Source organism: Petromyzon marinus, chromosome 47 (assembly GCF_048934315.1).
Source record: "Petromyzon marinus isolate PM22_M1 ecotype Great Lakes invasive population chromosome 47, UKy_Petmar_22M1.pri1.0, whole genome shotgun sequence".
In the NCBI taxonomy this organism is placed as follows: domain Eukaryota; kingdom Metazoa; phylum Chordata; class Hyperoartia; order Petromyzontiformes; family Petromyzontidae; genus Petromyzon; species Petromyzon marinus.
Genome location: NC_133713.1, coordinates 3,786,482 through 3,807,023, shown reverse-complemented (window position 1 = coordinate 3,807,023; position 20,542 = coordinate 3,786,482). Strand labels below are relative to the sequence as shown.

The 20,542-nt window shown below is 51.1% G+C and overlaps 2 protein-coding genes across 6 annotated transcripts in view; both read right to left on the bottom strand.

Moving 5' to 3' along the window:
* The window catches only part of LOC116952604 (neuroligin-4, X-linked-like), a 275,455-nt gene that overhangs the window by 248,040 nt on the left and 6,873 nt on the right, over nucleotides 1-20,542 (bottom strand). The gene's annotated exons all lie outside the window — the stretch shown is intronic.
* On the bottom strand, nucleotides 10,191-16,915 carry LOC142931043 (uncharacterized). The gene is made up of 2 exons (XM_076074299.1): nucleotides 13,453-16,915; nucleotides 10,191-13,197 (listed from the first exon to the last, which is right to left on the bottom strand). Exon 1 carries the CDS (start codon nucleotides 16,482-16,484, stop codon nucleotides 13,683-13,685), a length of 2,802 nt encoding a protein of 933 aa, XP_075930414.1. The 5' UTR covers nucleotides 16,485-16,915; the 3' UTR covers nucleotides 10,191-13,197; nucleotides 13,453-13,682.

Genomic DNA, 20,542 nt, shown 5'->3' with positions numbered 1-20,542 from the left:
AACTCCGGTCGCCGGGTCCGTAGCGCAGCACGCGAACCACTGCGCCACCGCTCCCCCCCCCCACACACGAACACTCGGGGGGGGGGGTAGACGAGCCACCGGCGGACGGGGCGGGGGGGAGGGCGGGCGGGGGGAGGGAGGGGCCGAGTCCGTGGCAGCCCCCAACGCCGATAGCGCAGCGCCATCACTCATTACAATAAATAATCCGCCGATGGTCGTGTGAGGCTATATGGTTGTGTGTGTGTATATATATAAATATATTTTTTATATGCGGATATATAAATATCCTTAAAAGATAAGGTCAATAAAAAAGCGGCGTCAGAGAGCTCTGGGTGTGTTCAAGCGCAAATATTTTAAATTGAATCATAACTTACACGAGGAAGTGTAAAATTGTGTAAATATGTGACGCATTTACATTTTGGCCCTCGCGTGTAAACATCGAGGGGGTGACCCCCCCCCTCCTCCCCGCCATCATCCCAGGGGAGCGTTCCCATTCACAGTGAGACCCCCCATTCCAGGGGCGCGTTCCCATTCACAGTGAGACCCCCCCCCTCCTCCCCGCCATCATTCCAGGGGCGCGTTCCCATTCACACTGAGACCCCCCCTCCCCCATCATCCCAGGGGCGCGTTCCCATTCACAGTGAGGACCCCCCCCCCCATCCCAGGGGCGCGTTCCCATTCACCACCTCCATTCATCTCCCCCTGGTGCTTTGCACTGTCAGCTGATGGAGGACTCAGCTGATGGGTAGGGGACTCGGCTCAACGGTAAGCAGATGGGTGACCGGACTGATGGGTGACTGACAAATGGTTGACTCAACTGATGTCTGACTAGTCCGGTGACGGAATGGATGGGTGTGTAAACCGACGAGCGACTTAGCTGATGAAGAACTCAGCTGATTGGTGACGTGACTGACGATTGACGAGACAAATAGGCGACTCGCTGATGGGTGACTCAGCTGATGGGTGAAGGGATGGATTAATACATTGATGGGTGACTCGACTGATGGGTGAAGGGATAGATTAATACATTGATGGGTGACTCGGCTGATGGGTGAATGGATGGATGAATACATTGATGGGTGACTCGGCTGATGGGTGAATGGATGGATGAATACATTGATGGGTGACTCGACTGATGGGTGAATTGATGGATGAATACATTGATGGGTGACTCGACTGATGGGTGAAGGGATGGATGAATACATTGATGGGTGACTTGGCTGATGGGTGAATGGATGGATGAATACATTGATGGGTGACTCGACTGATGGGTGAATGGATGGATGAATACATTGATGGGTGACTCGACTGATGGGTGTCTCGGCTGCAGGTGACAGCACGGAAGCCAATTAAGGACGCGTCTCCGGGTGTGTGAAAAGACGTTTCGGCTTCGTTGCCGAGGAAAACAAAATCTAAAGTTATTGACCAGCACGTCGTCATGGCGACGTTGCTCTGACGTCAAAATTTCACGGTCTCCGTTTGTGAACAATTACATACGACGATGTAACGACAACAGGGCTCATCCGCGACTTTAGAGTCCTATTTTTCTCATTAGTAAAGCTCGATCTCGTGATGAATAACCCAAGAGACACGCCGATCGTCGGTGCATATCTAGAGGAGTGAACACACATTAGCATTGTAGCTCATCGGATTCCTCCGGTGGAAAAAATAAACATATATTCTCATTCTGATAATGATACTGTGGGTTATGGGCCCCGCGGACACGGCTGCCATCTCCCAGCTCCCCCCAGGTAGCGAGTCGAGCGCCTTTGACTCGGCTGGACCCGAGTCGTCAACGTCACCGCGCGGCGAGGCACGACGGCCGTGGAAATTATTGCCACCGAACTCGCTGTGATGTGATTATAATCCATTAAGGGGCATTGTCCCCGACTTCGCGTCACTCCTATTGTCGCGCTAATATAAATAGTTTCGTAACCAATATTGATTCTCGGCGTTTGCACAATAAACGCGTCTCCGTCGCAAACACCATTTCCATGCAAATGCGATTTTGCGGCATTAAAGGTGACCAGCGTCTCCGATTCCACTGCTACCATTACCGTGGCAATCACACCATTAAAGATAAGCTGAATTACTGCGCATTTGTATGCTAATCCACTTTGGTCCTATTCAGCAGTGTGTAAAATTAGATAATGCATTTAGGTCCATTTGCTATTATAAAAGGGGACGCGCTTTCTCGTTTACCGACTGCCGCTCGCGCGAAACAAAACTCCGACCGCCGCCACCGCGGAAGAACGACCGCTGGCGACGCCTCCCAGGCCAAGAGTGACGACACCACGGACGGTGTCGACCGAGCGAGTCACCCGCTGGGACCTCCACCACCTCCAGCTCTACCGCGGGCATGTGGCCACTGCCACCAAAAACCCGCTGGCTCCAAGAGCAGCGAGAAAACCTCCCGATTCGCCCACATTCAACCCACCAGGAATCACCATCGCAGAGCCCACGGCAATCGTGAGCGGGTGGCTCGGCGGTAGAGCGATCAGCTCGCAATCTTTAAGGTTGCGAGTTTCAAGTCCTGACCTGGGGTTGACTCAGCCCATAATTTCTCCCTCCGGTGTTTATGCATCGAGTCGGTGACGGTACACGGGCTCCGGGTGGAGGAGGTCGCCCAGTGCACCTCGGACTTTCCACGTGCGGGTTGAGTCACTCACGGTAAGGGGGGGAGGGGGTGGATCGACTCATTGAACATTCATTGACCAGAGGAATGCAGGAGTCTCCTGAAAAGTAGTTTCAAGAGCGAGCGAAGCTTTTGTAGATGAACAATGACGATGGCGGTGTTCGTGATATAGCCGCAGCCCCTTGCAGCTTTCCCAGCCGAAACGCTTCGAGGGCCTCCCGACCCATCCCCAACAATGCCAGCGCCCCCGAAACCCTCACGCGGGGCGCCCCCCCTCCTCCCTCTCGCCTCCCGGGACTGCACAAACCGAGCCGGAGTTTGTGGCCGCAAACCGGAGCGCGGAGCCACTGGAATGCGCTGCACCTGCGGCCCCTCGTGTCTGCGGGCGCGGGTGTTTTGTCGTTCATTAACTCGAGCGCTTATTGAGTAATTTAATTAAGAGCATTAACAGGCGAGACGATGTGGAGCGAGTGGGGGGGCGGGGGAGGCCTGCAGCCCATCTGGCGCGGCGTCCCCCTTTACGCGGCCCGCTTCGCTCGCCACCTCCGCGACTCCCACCCGACACGGACGACTCTCAAAGCGCCGCCGCGGTTTATGGCGACTCAACCCAGGGGAGCCTCGCGGAGTCTCGAGGCTCGCTTGTGCAGGGGGTGGGGGGGGTCCTGACACACCGCGGTGCTTGTCCAGTGCCACGAATGAGCGGTGTCCTCCACGTGGGAGGAAACCGGAAGCGACGTCGAGATGACCGCACGCGCACCCGAGGGGGCAGACGCTCTAACGCTCCGCACGGATAGATTCAAGAATCCATCGCTGTATCGCCATCTCCCGGGGAAAAGATGTCCTGCCAACGTGCCGCGTTTCTCAGCCCTGGCCCACGGCGCGTCACGCGCGACATCCCGTGACGAATTTCGCGAAGTGGCGCCGTGCCGATGGAGGAACATCTGCGGACATCTGTGGAAAAAGAGCTTTACAGCTCGTCGGATTCCTCCAGGATGAAGACATACTCTGATTGTGCAAGCTGCGCTTCGAGGAGCTGCTGCGTCTCTGCCGTTTCTCGCCCCGACCACACGGGGAGAGGAGGCCGCACCACGCATCGCCACTCACCACTACCACTCACTACAGCCATCACTCACCACTACCACTCACCACTACCACTCACCACAGCCACTACTCACCACTACCACTCACCACCGCCACCACTCACCACAACCACTCACCACGGCCACCACTCATCACAGTCACCACTCACCACTACCACTCACCATAGCCACCACTCACCACTACCACTCACCATAGCCACCACTCACCACTACCACTCACCACAGTCACCACTCACCACAACCACTCACCACAGCCACCACTCACCATAGCCACCACTCACCACTACCACTCACCATAGCCACCACTCACCACTACCACTCACCACAGCCACCACTCACCGGAACCACTCACCACGACTACCACTCACCATAGCCACCACTCACCATAGCCACCACTCACCACAACCACTCACCACGGCGACCACTCACCACAACCACCACTCACCACTACCACTCACCACGGCCACCACTCAGCGCAGTCACCACTCACGACTACCACTCACCACAGCCACCACTCACTACTACCACTCACCATAGCCACCACTCACCACTACCACTCACCATAGCCACCACTCACCACTACCACTCACCACAACCACTCACCACGGCCACCACTCACCACAGTCACCACTCACCACTACCACTCACAGCCACCACTCACCAGTACCACTCACCATAGCCACCACTCACCACTACCACTCACCACGGCCACCACTCACCACAGCCACCACTCACCACAACCACTCACCATAGCCACCACTCACCACAACCACTCACCACAACCACTCACCACGGCCACCACTCACCACAGTCACCACTCACCACAACCAATCACCATAGCCACCACTCACCACTACCATTCACCATAGCCACCACTCACCACAACCAATCACCATAGCCACCACTCACCACTACCACTCACCATAGCCACCACTCACCACTACCACTCACCATAGCCACCACTACCACTCACCACAGTCACCACTCACCACAACCAATCACCATCGCCACCACTACCACTCACCATAGCCACCACTCACCACTACCACTCACCATAGCCACCACTCACCACTACCACTCACGACGGCCACCACTCACCACATCACCACTCACCACAACCAATCACCATCGCCACCACTCACCACAACCACTTACCATAGCCACCACTCACCGGAACCACTCACCACGGCCACCACTCACCACAACCAATCACCATCGCCACCACCACCACTCACCACAACCACTTATCATAGCCACCACTCACCACAGTCATCACTCACCACAACCACCACTCACCACATTCACCACTCACCACGGCCACCACTCACCACAGTCACCAATCACCACTACCACTCACCACAGCCACTCACCATAGCCACCACTCACCATTACCACTCACCACGGCCACCACTCACCACAGCCACCACTCACCACTACCACTCACCATAGCCACCACTCACCACAACCACTCACCACGGCCACCACTCACCACAGTCACCACTCACCACAACCAATCACCATAGCCACCACTCACCACTACCACTCACCATAGCCACCACTCACCACTCACCACAGCCACCACTCACCACAGTCACCACTCACCACAACCAATCACCATCGCCACCACTCACCACAACCACTTACCATAGCCACCACTCACCGGAACTACTCACCACGGCCACCACTCACCACAACCAATCACCATCGCCACCACTCACCACAACCACTCACCACAGTCTCCACTCACCACAGTCACCACCACTCACCACATTCACCACTCACCACAGCCACTCACCACAGCCATCGCTTACCACCACACACCAATGGACAGCTCAGCCCCCCACACCCTATTCTCAATCTCTCTTGTTAAGTAATCAGCTGTTGGTAGCAATGAGGATGGTGATGGCATTAATGACAGTGATGGTGGTAATCATGACAATGGTAATGATGATTTGATGATGATGGTATTTATGATTGTAATGACGGTACTTATGATGGTGGTGATGGTCGTGTTAATGATGATGGTGGTGGTGATGGTATGAATGATGGTGGTATTAATTATGATTATATTAATGATGACGATGGCGGTGGTGGTATTAATAATGGTGGTGCTATCAATAATGATGGTGATGGTGGTATGCATGATGTCGGTGATGGTGGTATTAATAATGATAGTGTTATCAATGATAATGGTGGTATGCATGATGGTGGTGTTGGTATCAATGGTTGATGGTGGTGTACAGGCTTTGTACAGCAGTGGGAATGGTCCATGGACTCCACGTGCAACCGAGATCAAGATGGGCGCGAGTGGTCCCAGCCCCCCCCCCACTCACGGGGGGGGGGGTGGAGGGAGGGGTGCCGAGAGCCAGAGCAGAGACCTCCAGACGAGAGCAGATCGCGTCGTCATCATCACTAACACTCGGTGCAGCGTGGAACGCGCGTTCGGAGTTCGTGTTTAAAGTGCCGTGCCTCCGCCCTGAGTCTGTTCGGCACCCCTCTCACCAAGGTCACCCTGCAGGGCTAACTACAGGGGTTGCCACCATCTCAACACAATTACCACGACTCTTCTCTCTCCTCTCTCGCTCGCTCTATGGCTCCGGCGGGTCCCTCGCCGCCAAAACTCTACGTAAAGCAAAATGTCACCGCAAGACTCGAACGCAGACCCCGAGGAGACCCCGGCTGAAATGAATCCCTGGGCACACGAGCGCCCTTCTCCCCCACGGCGGCACCCACGCCGCCTCGCGAGCATCGCCAGCGCTCGGCACCTTCCAAGATGAAGCAAACAAAAGAAATCCGCGGAAGCTCCATCCGACACCGGCCCGCAGTTCGCGCGCCGTGTCGCTGATGCACACAGAGCGAGCCTGCCCGTTATCCTCGGTTGCCCCCGACTGCTGCTGCAGCTACTATTGCTGCTACTCCTGTTGCACCTGGTAATGATGCTACTGCTGCAGCTGCTATTGCTGCTACTCCTGTTGCACCTGTTAATGTTGCAGCTGCTACTGCTGCTGATGCAGATACTGCAGCTACTGTTGCTGCTACTCTTGTTGCACCTGTTAATGCTGCTAATGCTGCTGCTATTGCTGCTACTCCTGTTGCACCTGTTAATGTTGCAGCTGCTAATGCTGCTGCTGCAGATGCTGAAGCTACTATTGCTGCTACTCGTGTTGCACCTGGTAATGTTGCAACTGCTGCTAATGCTGCTGCTGCAGATGCTGAAGCTACTATTGCTGCTACTCCTGTTGCACCTGTTAATGTTGCTACCGCTGCAGCTGCTGCTAATGTTGCTGTTGCAGCTGCTGCTGATGCGTATTTTGCAGCTACTGCTGTTGCAGGCGCTTCTATGCCTCATGCTGATGCTACTGGTGATGATGCAGCTTCCATTGCTGCTACTACAGCTGATAATACTGTTTTTATACCGCTAAAGCTGTTACCGATGTTGCTGCTGCTGATTATATGAATACTGCAGATACTATTGCTGCTGCAAATGTTACTGTCGCTAATGCTGCTGCTGCTGCTCCTTCTCCAGCTGATGCAGTAGCAGCTGTTGCTGCGAGCGCTGCTACTTTTGCCTATAACAATGCTACTTATGCAGCTGCTATTGTGTGTTTCTCCATTCTAATGCTGTCACGTCTACTATAACCATTGCAACTAATGCGGATGCTGCCGCGGCTGCCGCAGTTTGGCTACACGATGAATTTGAGTCCAGCAAACAGCGACACGGGATTCTAACCCCAGCTCCCCAGGTCTCACTCTCCCCCCTTGCACCACAACAGCAGTCCAGACACCCCTCACTCTCCCCCCTTACACCACAACAACAACAGCAGTCCAGACACCCCTCACTCTCCCCTTGTACCACAACAACAGCAGTCCAGACACCCCTCACTCTCCCCCCTTGTACCACAACAACAACAGCAGTCCAGACACCCCTCACTCTCCCCCCTTGCACCACAACAACAACAGCAGTCCAGACACCCCTCACTCTCCCCCCTTGTACCCCAATAACAACAGCATTCAACAACAACAGCAGTCCAGACACCCCTCACTCTCCCCCCTTGTACCACAACAACAACAGCAGTCCAGACACCCCTCACTCTCCCCCCTTGCACCACAACAACAGCAGTCCAGACACCCCTCACTCTCCCCACTTGCACCACAACAACAACAGCATTCAACAACAACAACAGCAGTCCAGACACCCCTCACTCTCCCCCCTTGCACCACAACAACAACAACAGCATTCAACAACAACAACAGCAGTCCAGACACCCCTCACTCTCCCCACTTGCACCACAACAACAACAACAGCATTCAACAACAACAACAGCATTCAACAACAACAACAGCAGCACATCACGCGGTCTCGCGCGTTGAGCCGGCCGGGCCACGCAGAGTTCCAGAGACTTTGTCCGCACTCACGGCGCGCCAAATGCCCTACAAGAGCGCAGTCGTCGTGTTAAAAACACATTCTCCTGCGCAGGGAGCTGGTAGGAACGTTGGGTTGCTCGGTCAATGGCCAGGGTCAACGGCGGCACCATGTGGTGTATTCCGCACAATATGCCCGGCTGTGAGGGCGGGCACAAGCCGGCGTGAGTAGGTTAAACGTTAAGTTTTATAAGGGCACCACGGGGTGACCAGCCCATCCCCACCCCAGCCCCACCCAGCCCCTCCCCACCCAGCCCCTCTCCACCCAGCCCCACCACTCCCATATTTGGATTCACGACGGACGGACGGACGGACACAATAATCCCCTGTGTGCTGCTGGTGTAACCAGGAGGTTCCTACCAGTACAACACTCGTACACTACGGTGATAACGCAGCAGCAGCGGCAGCGCTAACAATGCGACTGTAATCACAGGGGCATACTGAGAGACAATGCAGTGCACAGCAAGTGACGTAGGCGCTCAACTGTGCCACGTGACGAGACAATGGCAACGCGAGGTGTACAATGATAATAATGTGATCAATCAGCCGATCATTCTGAGATGAAATATACTGTGACAATTAGGTAACGGTGGTGAGGGTGTTGCTGTGGTGATGATGAGGTAACAGTGGTGAGGGTGTTACTGTGGTGATGATGAGGTAACAGTGGTGAGGGCGTTACTGTGCTGATGATGAGGTAACGGTGGTGAGGGAGTTACTGTGGTGATGAGGTAACGGTGGTGAGGGTGTTACTGTGGTGATGATGAGGTAACGGTGGTGAGGGCGTTACTGTGGTGATGATGAGGTAACAGTGGTGAGGGAGTTACTGTGGTGATGAGGTAACGGTGGTGAGGGTGTTACTGTGGTGATGATGAGGTAACGGTGGTGAGGGAGTTACTGTGCTGATGATGAGGTAACTGTGGTGAGGGTGTTACTGTGACAATTAGGTAACGGTGGTGAGGGTGTTAATGTGGTGATGATGAGGTAACGGTGGTGAGAGTCTTACTGTGTTGATGATGAGGTAACGGTGGTGAGGGAGTTACTGTGGTGGTGATGAGGTAACGGTGGTGAGGGTGTTACCGTGCTGATGATGAGGTAATTGTGGTGAGGGTGTTACCGTGCTGATGATGAGGTAACGGTGGTGAGGGTATATATAAAACAATAAAAAATTCTCACGACGTTTCGACCATAACTCAAACGGTCATCTTCAGGTGTGTTGGTTTGCATAAATTTATTTTTAAACGGCGCATTTATTTATTTATAAAAACGTTAGCGCCACGCGCAGCGATTTGGCAGTTTGCCCAGGACTAGTCCATCTATATTCTGAAAAGAGGAGGGGGGAGACGAAATTTTTTATAATGTATGCTGTCTGAAAGCCACTATAAGCGTGAACAATCAATTAAGAACAACAGCCTCGTCACACAAACCAACAAAATAATTTCTGATTCAACCGCATTAATTGATCAATCTAAACAGTTTTCGTTGAAACCTTCTGCTGCCAGGCCACCAAGATTATACGGCTTACCAAAAATACATAAAGTAGATACACCTCTTCGTCCCATAGTCTCTACTATCAGCTCCCCCATCTACAAACTAGCTCGTTTTTTGTCTGAAATCCTGCGTCCTTTCACTGGAAAGACCACCTCTGCGGTACAAAATTCTACTCACCTGGTATCGACAATCAAGGGTATTTCCCTGTCCCCAGACGACCTGCTTGTCAGTTTTGATGTAGTTTTCTTATTCACCAAGGTTCCTGTACCTGACACCATTGCAATCATTGAAGACTTGGTTCATCAAGGACTGAACACTGAGGTACCCCCCCTGGTGAGACACTGTTTAACCAATACATACTTCACTTGGAATGGAACTTTCTACAAACAAACTGAGGGCACCCCAATGGGCTCCCCCCTTTCTCCAGTTATAGCTAACATTTTCATGGAGAAATTTGAGACTGACGCCATCCAGACTGCCACTCTGCGCCCAACCTTATGGAAGAGGTACGTGGATGACACTTTTGTCATCTGGCCACATGGCCGGCCTGCTCTAGACCAATTCTTCGACCACATCAATTCCATACACCCAGCCATCAGATTTACCATGGAAGTCGAAATAGATGGCAAGATACCTTTTTTGGATGTCCTAATTAAAAAGAGACCCGATGGTTCAATGAGCCACTCTGTCTACAGGAAAGCTACCCATACGGATGCTTATCTGAAACCGGATTCCCACCACCATCCATCACAGAAGAATTCTCTCATCAAGACTCTGTATCATAGAGCCCAATGCATATCCGACCAGGAACACATAAGCAGTGAACTCAAGCACGTACACCAAGCTCTTAGGGCTAATGGTTACTCCGACTATACAATCCGCAAAGCTATCACTCAAACCATGAAGAAGAACCCTCTTGAGGAGCCTTTCAAAACCATCACTTTACCCTACATTGCTGGGATCACAAAAAAGATCTCCAAAATCTTGAATAAACACAAGATCCGGGTCCGTTTCAACACATTACATAAAATCCGTGATCTGGTTCCGTCTGTAAAAGATGTGATTCCGGACATACAATACCCTGGTGTCTACAAACTAAGTTGCCTCTGTGGTAGTAGTTACATTGGAGAAACCAAGCGCCATGTCTCGGACCGCATTCGTGAACACAAAGCAGACCTTAAACACGGTAGGACCAACACCTCGGCCGTAGCAGATCATTGTTCTAATTCAGTAGGCTCACATGCCATTGACTTTTCCAAGACAGAGGTTCTTTGTAAGCCATCTGGCTTCCATGAGAGATTCGTTCATGAGGCTATCCACATATACAAGCACAGAGACAATTTCAACCGAGAAGATGGATTCTATCTTAGCAATCATTGGAAAGATTTGATAAACCATTTCAGTTCTTAATTGATTGTTCACGCTTACAGTGGCTTTCAGACAGCATACATTATAAAAAAATTCGTCTCCCCCCTCCTCTTTTCAGAATATAGATGGACTAGTCCTGGGTAAACTGCCAAATCGCTGCGCGTGACGCCAACGTTTTTTAAATAAATAAATAAATGCGCCGTTTAAAAATAAATTTATGCAAACCAACACACCTGAAGATGACCGTTTGAGTTATGGTCGAAACGTCGTGAGAATTTTTTTTATTGTTTTATATATATTTTATTATTTTGTTGTTTCTCTTCAACGTGACTTTACCGAAAAAACTAAGCATATAGTGGTGAGGGTGTTACTGTGGTGATGAGGTAACGGTGGTGAGGGTGTTACTGTGGTGATGATGAGGAAACAGTGGTGAGGGAGTTACTGTGGTGATGATGAGGTAGCGGTGGTGAGGGTGTTACTGTGGTGATGAGGTAACGGTGGTGAGGGTGTTACTGTGGTGATGATGAGGTAACAGTGGTGAGGGTGTTACTGTGGTGATGAGGTAACGGTGGTGAGGGTGTTACTGTGGTGATGATGAGGTAACAGTGGTGAGGGTGTTACTGTGGTGATGAGGTAACAGTGGTGAGGGTGTTACTGTGGTGATGATGAGGTAACGGTGGTGAGGGAGTTACTGTGGTGATGAGGTAACGGTGGTGAGGGTGTTACTGTGGTGATGATGAGGTAACTGTGGTGAGGGTGTTACTGTGGTGATGATGAGGTAACTGTGGTGAGGGTGTTACTGTGGTGATGATGAGGTAACAGTGGTGAGGGTGTTACTGTGGTGATGAGGTAACGGTGGTGAGGGTGTTACTGTGGTGATGATGAGGTAACAGTGGTGAGGGCGTTACTGTGGTGATGATGAGGTAACAGTGCTGAGGGTGTTACTGTGGTGATGATGAGGTAACAGTGGTGAGGGTGTTACTGTGGTGATGAGGTAACAGTGTTGAGGGTGTTACTGTGGTGATGATGAGGTAACTGTGGTGAGGGTGTTACTGTGGTGATGATGAGGTAACAGTGGTGAGGGTGTTACTGTGGTGATGAGGTAACGGTGGTGAGGGTGTTACTGTGGTGATGATGAGGTAACAGTGGTGAGGGCGTTACTGTGGTGATGATGAGGTAACAGTGCTGAGGGTGTTACTGTGGTGATGATGAGGTAACAGTGGTGAGGGTGTTACTGTGGTGATGAGGTAACAGTGTTGAGGGTGTTACTGTGGTGATGATGAGGTAACAGTGGTGAGGGTGTTACTGTGGTGATGATGAGGTAACAGTGTTGAGGGTGTTACTGTGGTGATGAGGTAACAGTGTTGAGGGTGTTACTGTGGTGATGATGAGGTAACAGTGGTGAGGGTGTTACTGTGCTGATGAGGTAACTGTGGTGAGGGTGTTACTGTGGTGATGATGAGGTAGCGGTGGTGAGGGTGTTACTGTGGTGATGATGAGGTAACTGTGGTGAGGGTGTTACTGTGGTGATGATGAGGTAACAGTGGTGAGGGTGTTACTGTGGTGGTGATGAGGTAACAGTGGTGAGGGTGTTACTGTGGTGATGAGGTAACAGTGGTGAGGGTGTTACTGTGGTGATGATGAGGTAACAGTGGTGAGGGTGTTACTGTGGTGATGATGAGGTAGCGGTGGTGAGGGTGTTACTGTGGTGATGATGAGGTAGCGGTGGTGAGGGTGTTACTGTGGTGATGATGAGGTAGCGGTGGTGAGGGTGTTACTGTGGTGATGATGAGGTAATTGTGGTGAGGGAGTTACTGTGGTGATGAGGTAACAGTGGTGAGGGTGTTACTGTGGTGATGATGAGGTAACAGTGGTGAGGGTGTTACTGTGGTGATAATGAGGTAACAGTGGTGAAGGAGTTACTGTGGTGATGATGAGGTAACAGTGGTGAGGGTGTTACTGTGGTGATGATGAGGTAACGGTGGTGAGGGTGTTACTGTGGTGATGATGAGGTAACGGTGGTGAGGGTGTTACTGTGGTGGTGATGATGAGGTAACAGTGGTGAGGGTGTTACTGTGGTGATGATGAGGTAACAGTGGTGAGAGAGTGCCTCCCTTGTGAACAACGCGAAGACACCACAAGAAGAAGCGAAGTGACAACAACCTACACAACGTACACAACAACCTACACAACAGCAGTACACAACAACCTACACAACCTACACATCAACCGTACACAACAACCTACACAACAACCTACACAACAGCAGTACACAACAACCTACACAACAACCTACACATCAACCGTACACAACAACCTACACAACAACCATACACAACAGCAGTACACAACAACCATACACAACAACCTACACAACCTACACATCAACCGTACACAACAACCTACAGAACAACCTACACTACAGCAGTACACAACAACCTACACAACAACCTACACAACCTACACAACAACCTACACTACAGCAGTACACAACAACCATACACAACAACCATACACAAAAACCTACACAACAGCAGTACACAACAACCTACACAACAACCATACACAACAACCGTACACAACGATCGTACACAAATACACACAACACCCATTCTCACAACACTCACAAACACAACTCACGCACCACAAACCAACACACACGCGCTACACTAGAAGCGATACACAACGCGCGCATACCACAACACAGCACAATCACACAACACAGCACAATCACACAACACAGCACACGACAAAGAGACACACACGCACAGAAACACGACACGCAACGCACACACACAGACACACACGCAACGCACACACACACAGAGATACACACACAGATACACACACGCAACGCACACACACACAGGAGACACACGCGCCGCACACACACAGAGACCCACAGTGACACACACGCAAGGCACACACACACATACACACACAGAGGAGACACACACACAGAGACACACACACAATGCACACACACACAGAGACACACACACAGACACACACGCAACGCACACACACACACAGAGACACACAGAGAGACACACACGCAACGCACACACACAGACACACACGCAACGCACACACACACAGAGACGCACACACAGACACACACACAGAGACACACACACAGAGACACACACGCACAGAGACCCAACACGCAACACACACACAGAGGCACGACACGCAACGCACACACACACAGAGACACACACACAGAGACACACACGCACCGAGACACACACAGAGACACACACGCACAGAGACACGACACGCAACACACACACAGAGACACGACACGCAACGCACACACACACACAGAGACACACACAGAGACACGACACGCAACGCACACACACACACAGACACACACACACAGAGACACACACGCACCCAGACACACACGCACAGAGACACGACACGGAATGCACACACACAGAGACACGACACGCAACGCACACACACACACAGAGACACACACAGAGACACACACACAGATACACACACAGAGACACACACGCACAGAGACACGACACGCAACACACACACACACAGCGACACGACACGCAACGCACACACACAGAGACACACACACAGAGACACGACACGCAACGCACACACACACAGAGACACACACGCACCCAGACACGACACGGAATGCACACACAGAGACACGACACGGAACGCACACACACACACAGACACACACACAGAGACACACACACACACACAGATACACACACAGAGACACGACACGCAACGCACACAGAGACACACAGACAGAGACACGACACGCAACGCACACACACACAGAGAGACACACAGAGACACACACACAGAGACACACACAAACAGAGACACACACGCACAGAGACACGACACGCAACACACACAGAGAGACACGACACGCAACGCACACACACACAGAGACACACACACAGAGACACACACGCACAGAGACACGACACGCAACGCACACACACAGAGACACACAGAGACACACACAGACACACACAGAGACACACACACAGAGACACACACAGACACACACAGAGACACACACACACAGAGACACACACGCACCCAGACACACACGCACAGAGACACGACACGCAACACACACACACACAGACACACAGACAGAGACAAGACACGCAACGCACACACACACAGAGACACGACACACAGAGACACACACAAACAGAGAGACACACACACAGAGACACACACAAACAAAGACACGACACACAGAGACACACACAAACAGAGACACACAAACAGAGACACACAGACACAGAGACACACACACAGAGACACACACACACAGAGACACACAGACAGACACACACACAGAGACACACAAACACAGAGAGACACACACAGAGACACGACACGCAACGCACACAGAGACACACAGACAGAGACACGACACGCAACGCACACACACACAGAGAGACACACAGAGACACACACACAGAGACACACACAAACAGAGACACACACGCACAGAGACACGACACGCAACACACACAGAGAGACACGACACGCAACGCACACACACACAGAGACACACACACAGAGACACACACGCACAGAGACACGACACGCAACGCACACACACAGAGACACACAGAGACACACACAGACACACACAGAGACACACACAGAGACACACACAGACACACACAGAGACACACACGCACCCAGACACACACGCACAGAGACACGACACGCAACACACACACACACAGACACACAGACAGAGACAAGACACGCAACGCACACACACACACAGACACGACACACAGAGACACACACAAACAGAGAGACACACACACAGAGACACACACAAACAAAGACACGACACACAGAGACACACACAAACAGAGACACACAAACAGAGACACACAGACACAGAGACACACACACAGAGACACACACACACAGAGACACACAGACAGACACACACACAGAGACACACACAGAGACACACAAACACAGAGAGACACACACAGAGACACACACAGAGACACACACAGAGACACACACAGAGACACACACACAGACACACACACACAGAGACACACAAACACAGGGAGAGACACAAACAGAGACACACACAGAGACACACACAGAGACACACACACAGAGACACACACAGAGGCACACACAGAGACACACACACACACAGAGACACACACACAGAGACACACAAACACAGGGAGAGACACAAACAGAGACACACACAGAGACACACACAGAGACACACACACAGAGACACACAGAGACACACACACAGACACACACAGAGAGACACACACAGAGACACACACACAGAGACACACACACACAGAGACACACACACAGAGACAGAGAGACACACATAGACACACACAGACAGACACACACACAGAGACACACAGACAGACACACACACAGAGACACACACACAGAGAAACACACATACACACACAGACACACACACACAGAGACACACACACACAGACAGAGAGACACACAGAGACACACACAGACAGAGACACACACAGACAGACACACACACAGAGACACACACACAGACACACACACAGAGACACACACAGAGACACACACACAGACAGAGACACACATACAGAGACACACAAACACAGGGAGAGACACAAACAGAGACACACAGAGACACACACACAGACACACACACAGACACAGAGACACACACACAGAGAGACACACACACAGAGACACACACACAGAGACACACACACAGAGACACACACACAGAGAGACACACACACAGAGACACACACACAGAGACACACACACAGAGACACACACACAGAGACACACACACAGAGACACACACACAGAGACACACACACAGAGACACACACACAGAGACACAAATACAGAGACACAAATACACAGAGACACACACAGAGACACACACAGAGACACACACAGAGACACACACAGAGACACACACAGAGACACACACAGAGACACACACAGAGACACACACAGAGACACACACAGAGACACACACAGAGACACACACAGAGACACACACAGAGACACACACAGAGACACACACAGAGACACACACAGAGACACACACAGAGACACACACAGAGACACACACAGAGACACACACAGAGACACACACAGAGACACACACAGAGACACACACAGAGACACACACAGAGACACACACAGAGACACACACAGAGACACACACAGAGACACACACAGAGACACACACAGAGACACACAGAGAGACACACACACAGAGAGACACACACACAGAGAGACACACACACAGAGAGACACACACACACAGAGACAGAGAGACACACAGATACACACACAGACACAAAGACAAAGACAAAGATCCCCCATATAGCCTTAACAGACTGTAGGGGCAAGTGCTGTTAGCGAGCACCTATGAAGGCCGAAACGGTACTCGAGGGGGTGGGTGGCCAGCACCACGCCCGACCGCCTTTGTCTCCCCAGTGGCGATGTTTACTACACACCGCACCAGGTACTCATTTGAGGCTGAGTCGACCTAGGGGAGGCCCGGGACCGGTTCAGATAATCGTCACTGGTGTTGGCCGTGAGCGGGAATCGAACCCGGGTCGCCAGGTTCACAGCGCAGCGCGCTAACCGCTACACTACCGCTCCCCACACACAGACACACACACACAGATACACACAGACAGACACACACACACAGAGACACACACACACAGAGAAACACACACACACAGAGACACACACACACAGATACACACACACAGAGACACACACACAGAGACAGAAAGACACACAGAGACACACACAGACAGACACACACAGACAGACAGAGACACACACAGACAGACACACACACAGAGACACACAGACAGACACACACACAGAGACACACACACAGAGACACAGACAGACACACACACACAGAGACACACACAGAGACACACACAGACAGACGCACACACAGAGACACACACAGACAGACACACACAGACAGACACACACACAGAGACATACACATAGACACACACAGAGACACACACAGACAGACGCACACACAGAGACACACACAGAGACGCACACACAGAGACACACACACAGAGACACACACACAGAGACACACAGACACACACAGACAGACACACACACAGAGACACACACACAGACACACACACACAGACACACACACACAGACACACATAGAGACAAAGACAAAGACAAAGACAAAGATCCCCCGTATAGCCTTAACAGACTGTAGGGGCAAGTGCTGTTAGACACACACAGAGACACACACAGACAGACGCACACACAGAGACACACACAGAGACGCACACACAGAGACACACACATAGAGACACACACACAGAGACACACACAGACACACGACGCGTGACACATCGCGCAGGGTATTGGACGAGACGTGCGAGGCGATACGACGCGCACAGAGATGCAACGCGTTCATTTAGACGGCACATTTCACAAAGACAAAGATCCCCCGCGTAGCCTCAACAGACTGTTGAGGGCAAGTGCTGTTAGCGAGTACCTACGAAGGTCGGCACGGAACGCGAGGGGGTGGGTGGCCAGCGCGATGCCCGGTCGCCTTTGTCTCCCCAGGGGCATCGCACAATTAAAAAACATATACACACGCACACTAAACAATCACACACGCAGACATAGAGACACACACTCACACGCTCGCAACTACACACGCATAGACACAAATACACAACACACACTACTCATACACAACACACACTACCCATACACAACACACACTACCCATACACAACACACAAACTACCCATACACAACACGCACTACCCATACACAACACACACACTACCCATACACAACACACACTACCCATACACAACACACAAACTACTCAAACACAACGCACACACCACTCATACACAACACACACTACCCATACACAACACACACTACCCATACACAACACACAAACTACCCATACACAACACGCACTACCCATACACAACACACACTACCCATACACACACACACTACTCATACACAACACACACTACTCATACACAACACACACACTACCCATACACAACACACACTACCCATACACAACACACACTACCCATACACAACACAAACTACCCATACACAACACACACTAGCCCTACACAACACACAAACTACCCATACACAACACACACTACCCATACACAACACACACTACCCATACACAACACACACTACCCATACACAACACACACACTACCCATACACAACACACACACTACTCATACACAACACACACACTACCCATACACAACACACACTACTCATACACAACACACACTACCCATACACAACACACACCACCCATACACAACACACACTACCCATACACAACACACACACTACCCATACACAACACACACACTACCCATACACAACACACACTACCCATACACAACACACACTACCCATACACAACACACACCACCCATACACAACACACACTACCCATACACAACACACACCACCCATACACAACACACACTACCTATACACAACACACACTACCCCTACACAACACGCACTACCCATACACAACACAAACTACCCCTACACAACACACACCACCCATACACAACACACACTACCCATACCTAACACACACACTACCCATACACAACACACACTACCCATACACAACACACACACTACCCATACACAACACACACACTACCCATACACAACACACATTACCCCTACACAACACACACTACCCATACACAACACACACTAGCCCTACACAACACACACTACCCATACACAACACACACTACTCATACACAACACACACACACCACCCATACACAACACACACTACCCATACACAACACACACTACCCATACACAACACAAACTACCCATACACAACACACACACTACTCATACACAATACACACTACCCATACACAACACACACACTACCCATACACAACACACACTACCCATACACAACACACACTACCCATACACAACACACACTACTCATACACAACACGCGCTACCCATACACAACACAAACTACCCATACACAACACACACCACCCATACACAACACACGCTACCCCTACACAACACACACCACCCATACACAACACACACTACCCATACACAACACACACAATACCCATACACAACACACACTACCCATACACAACACACACACTACCCATACACAACACACACATTACCCATACACAACACACATTACCCCTACACAACACACACTACCCATACACAACACACACTAGCCCTACACAACACACACTACCCATACACAACACACACTACTCATACACAACACACACACCACCCATACACAACACACACTACCCATACACAACACACACTACCCATACACAACACAAACTACCCATACACAACACACACACTACTCATACACAACACACACTACCCATACACAACACACACTACTCATACACAA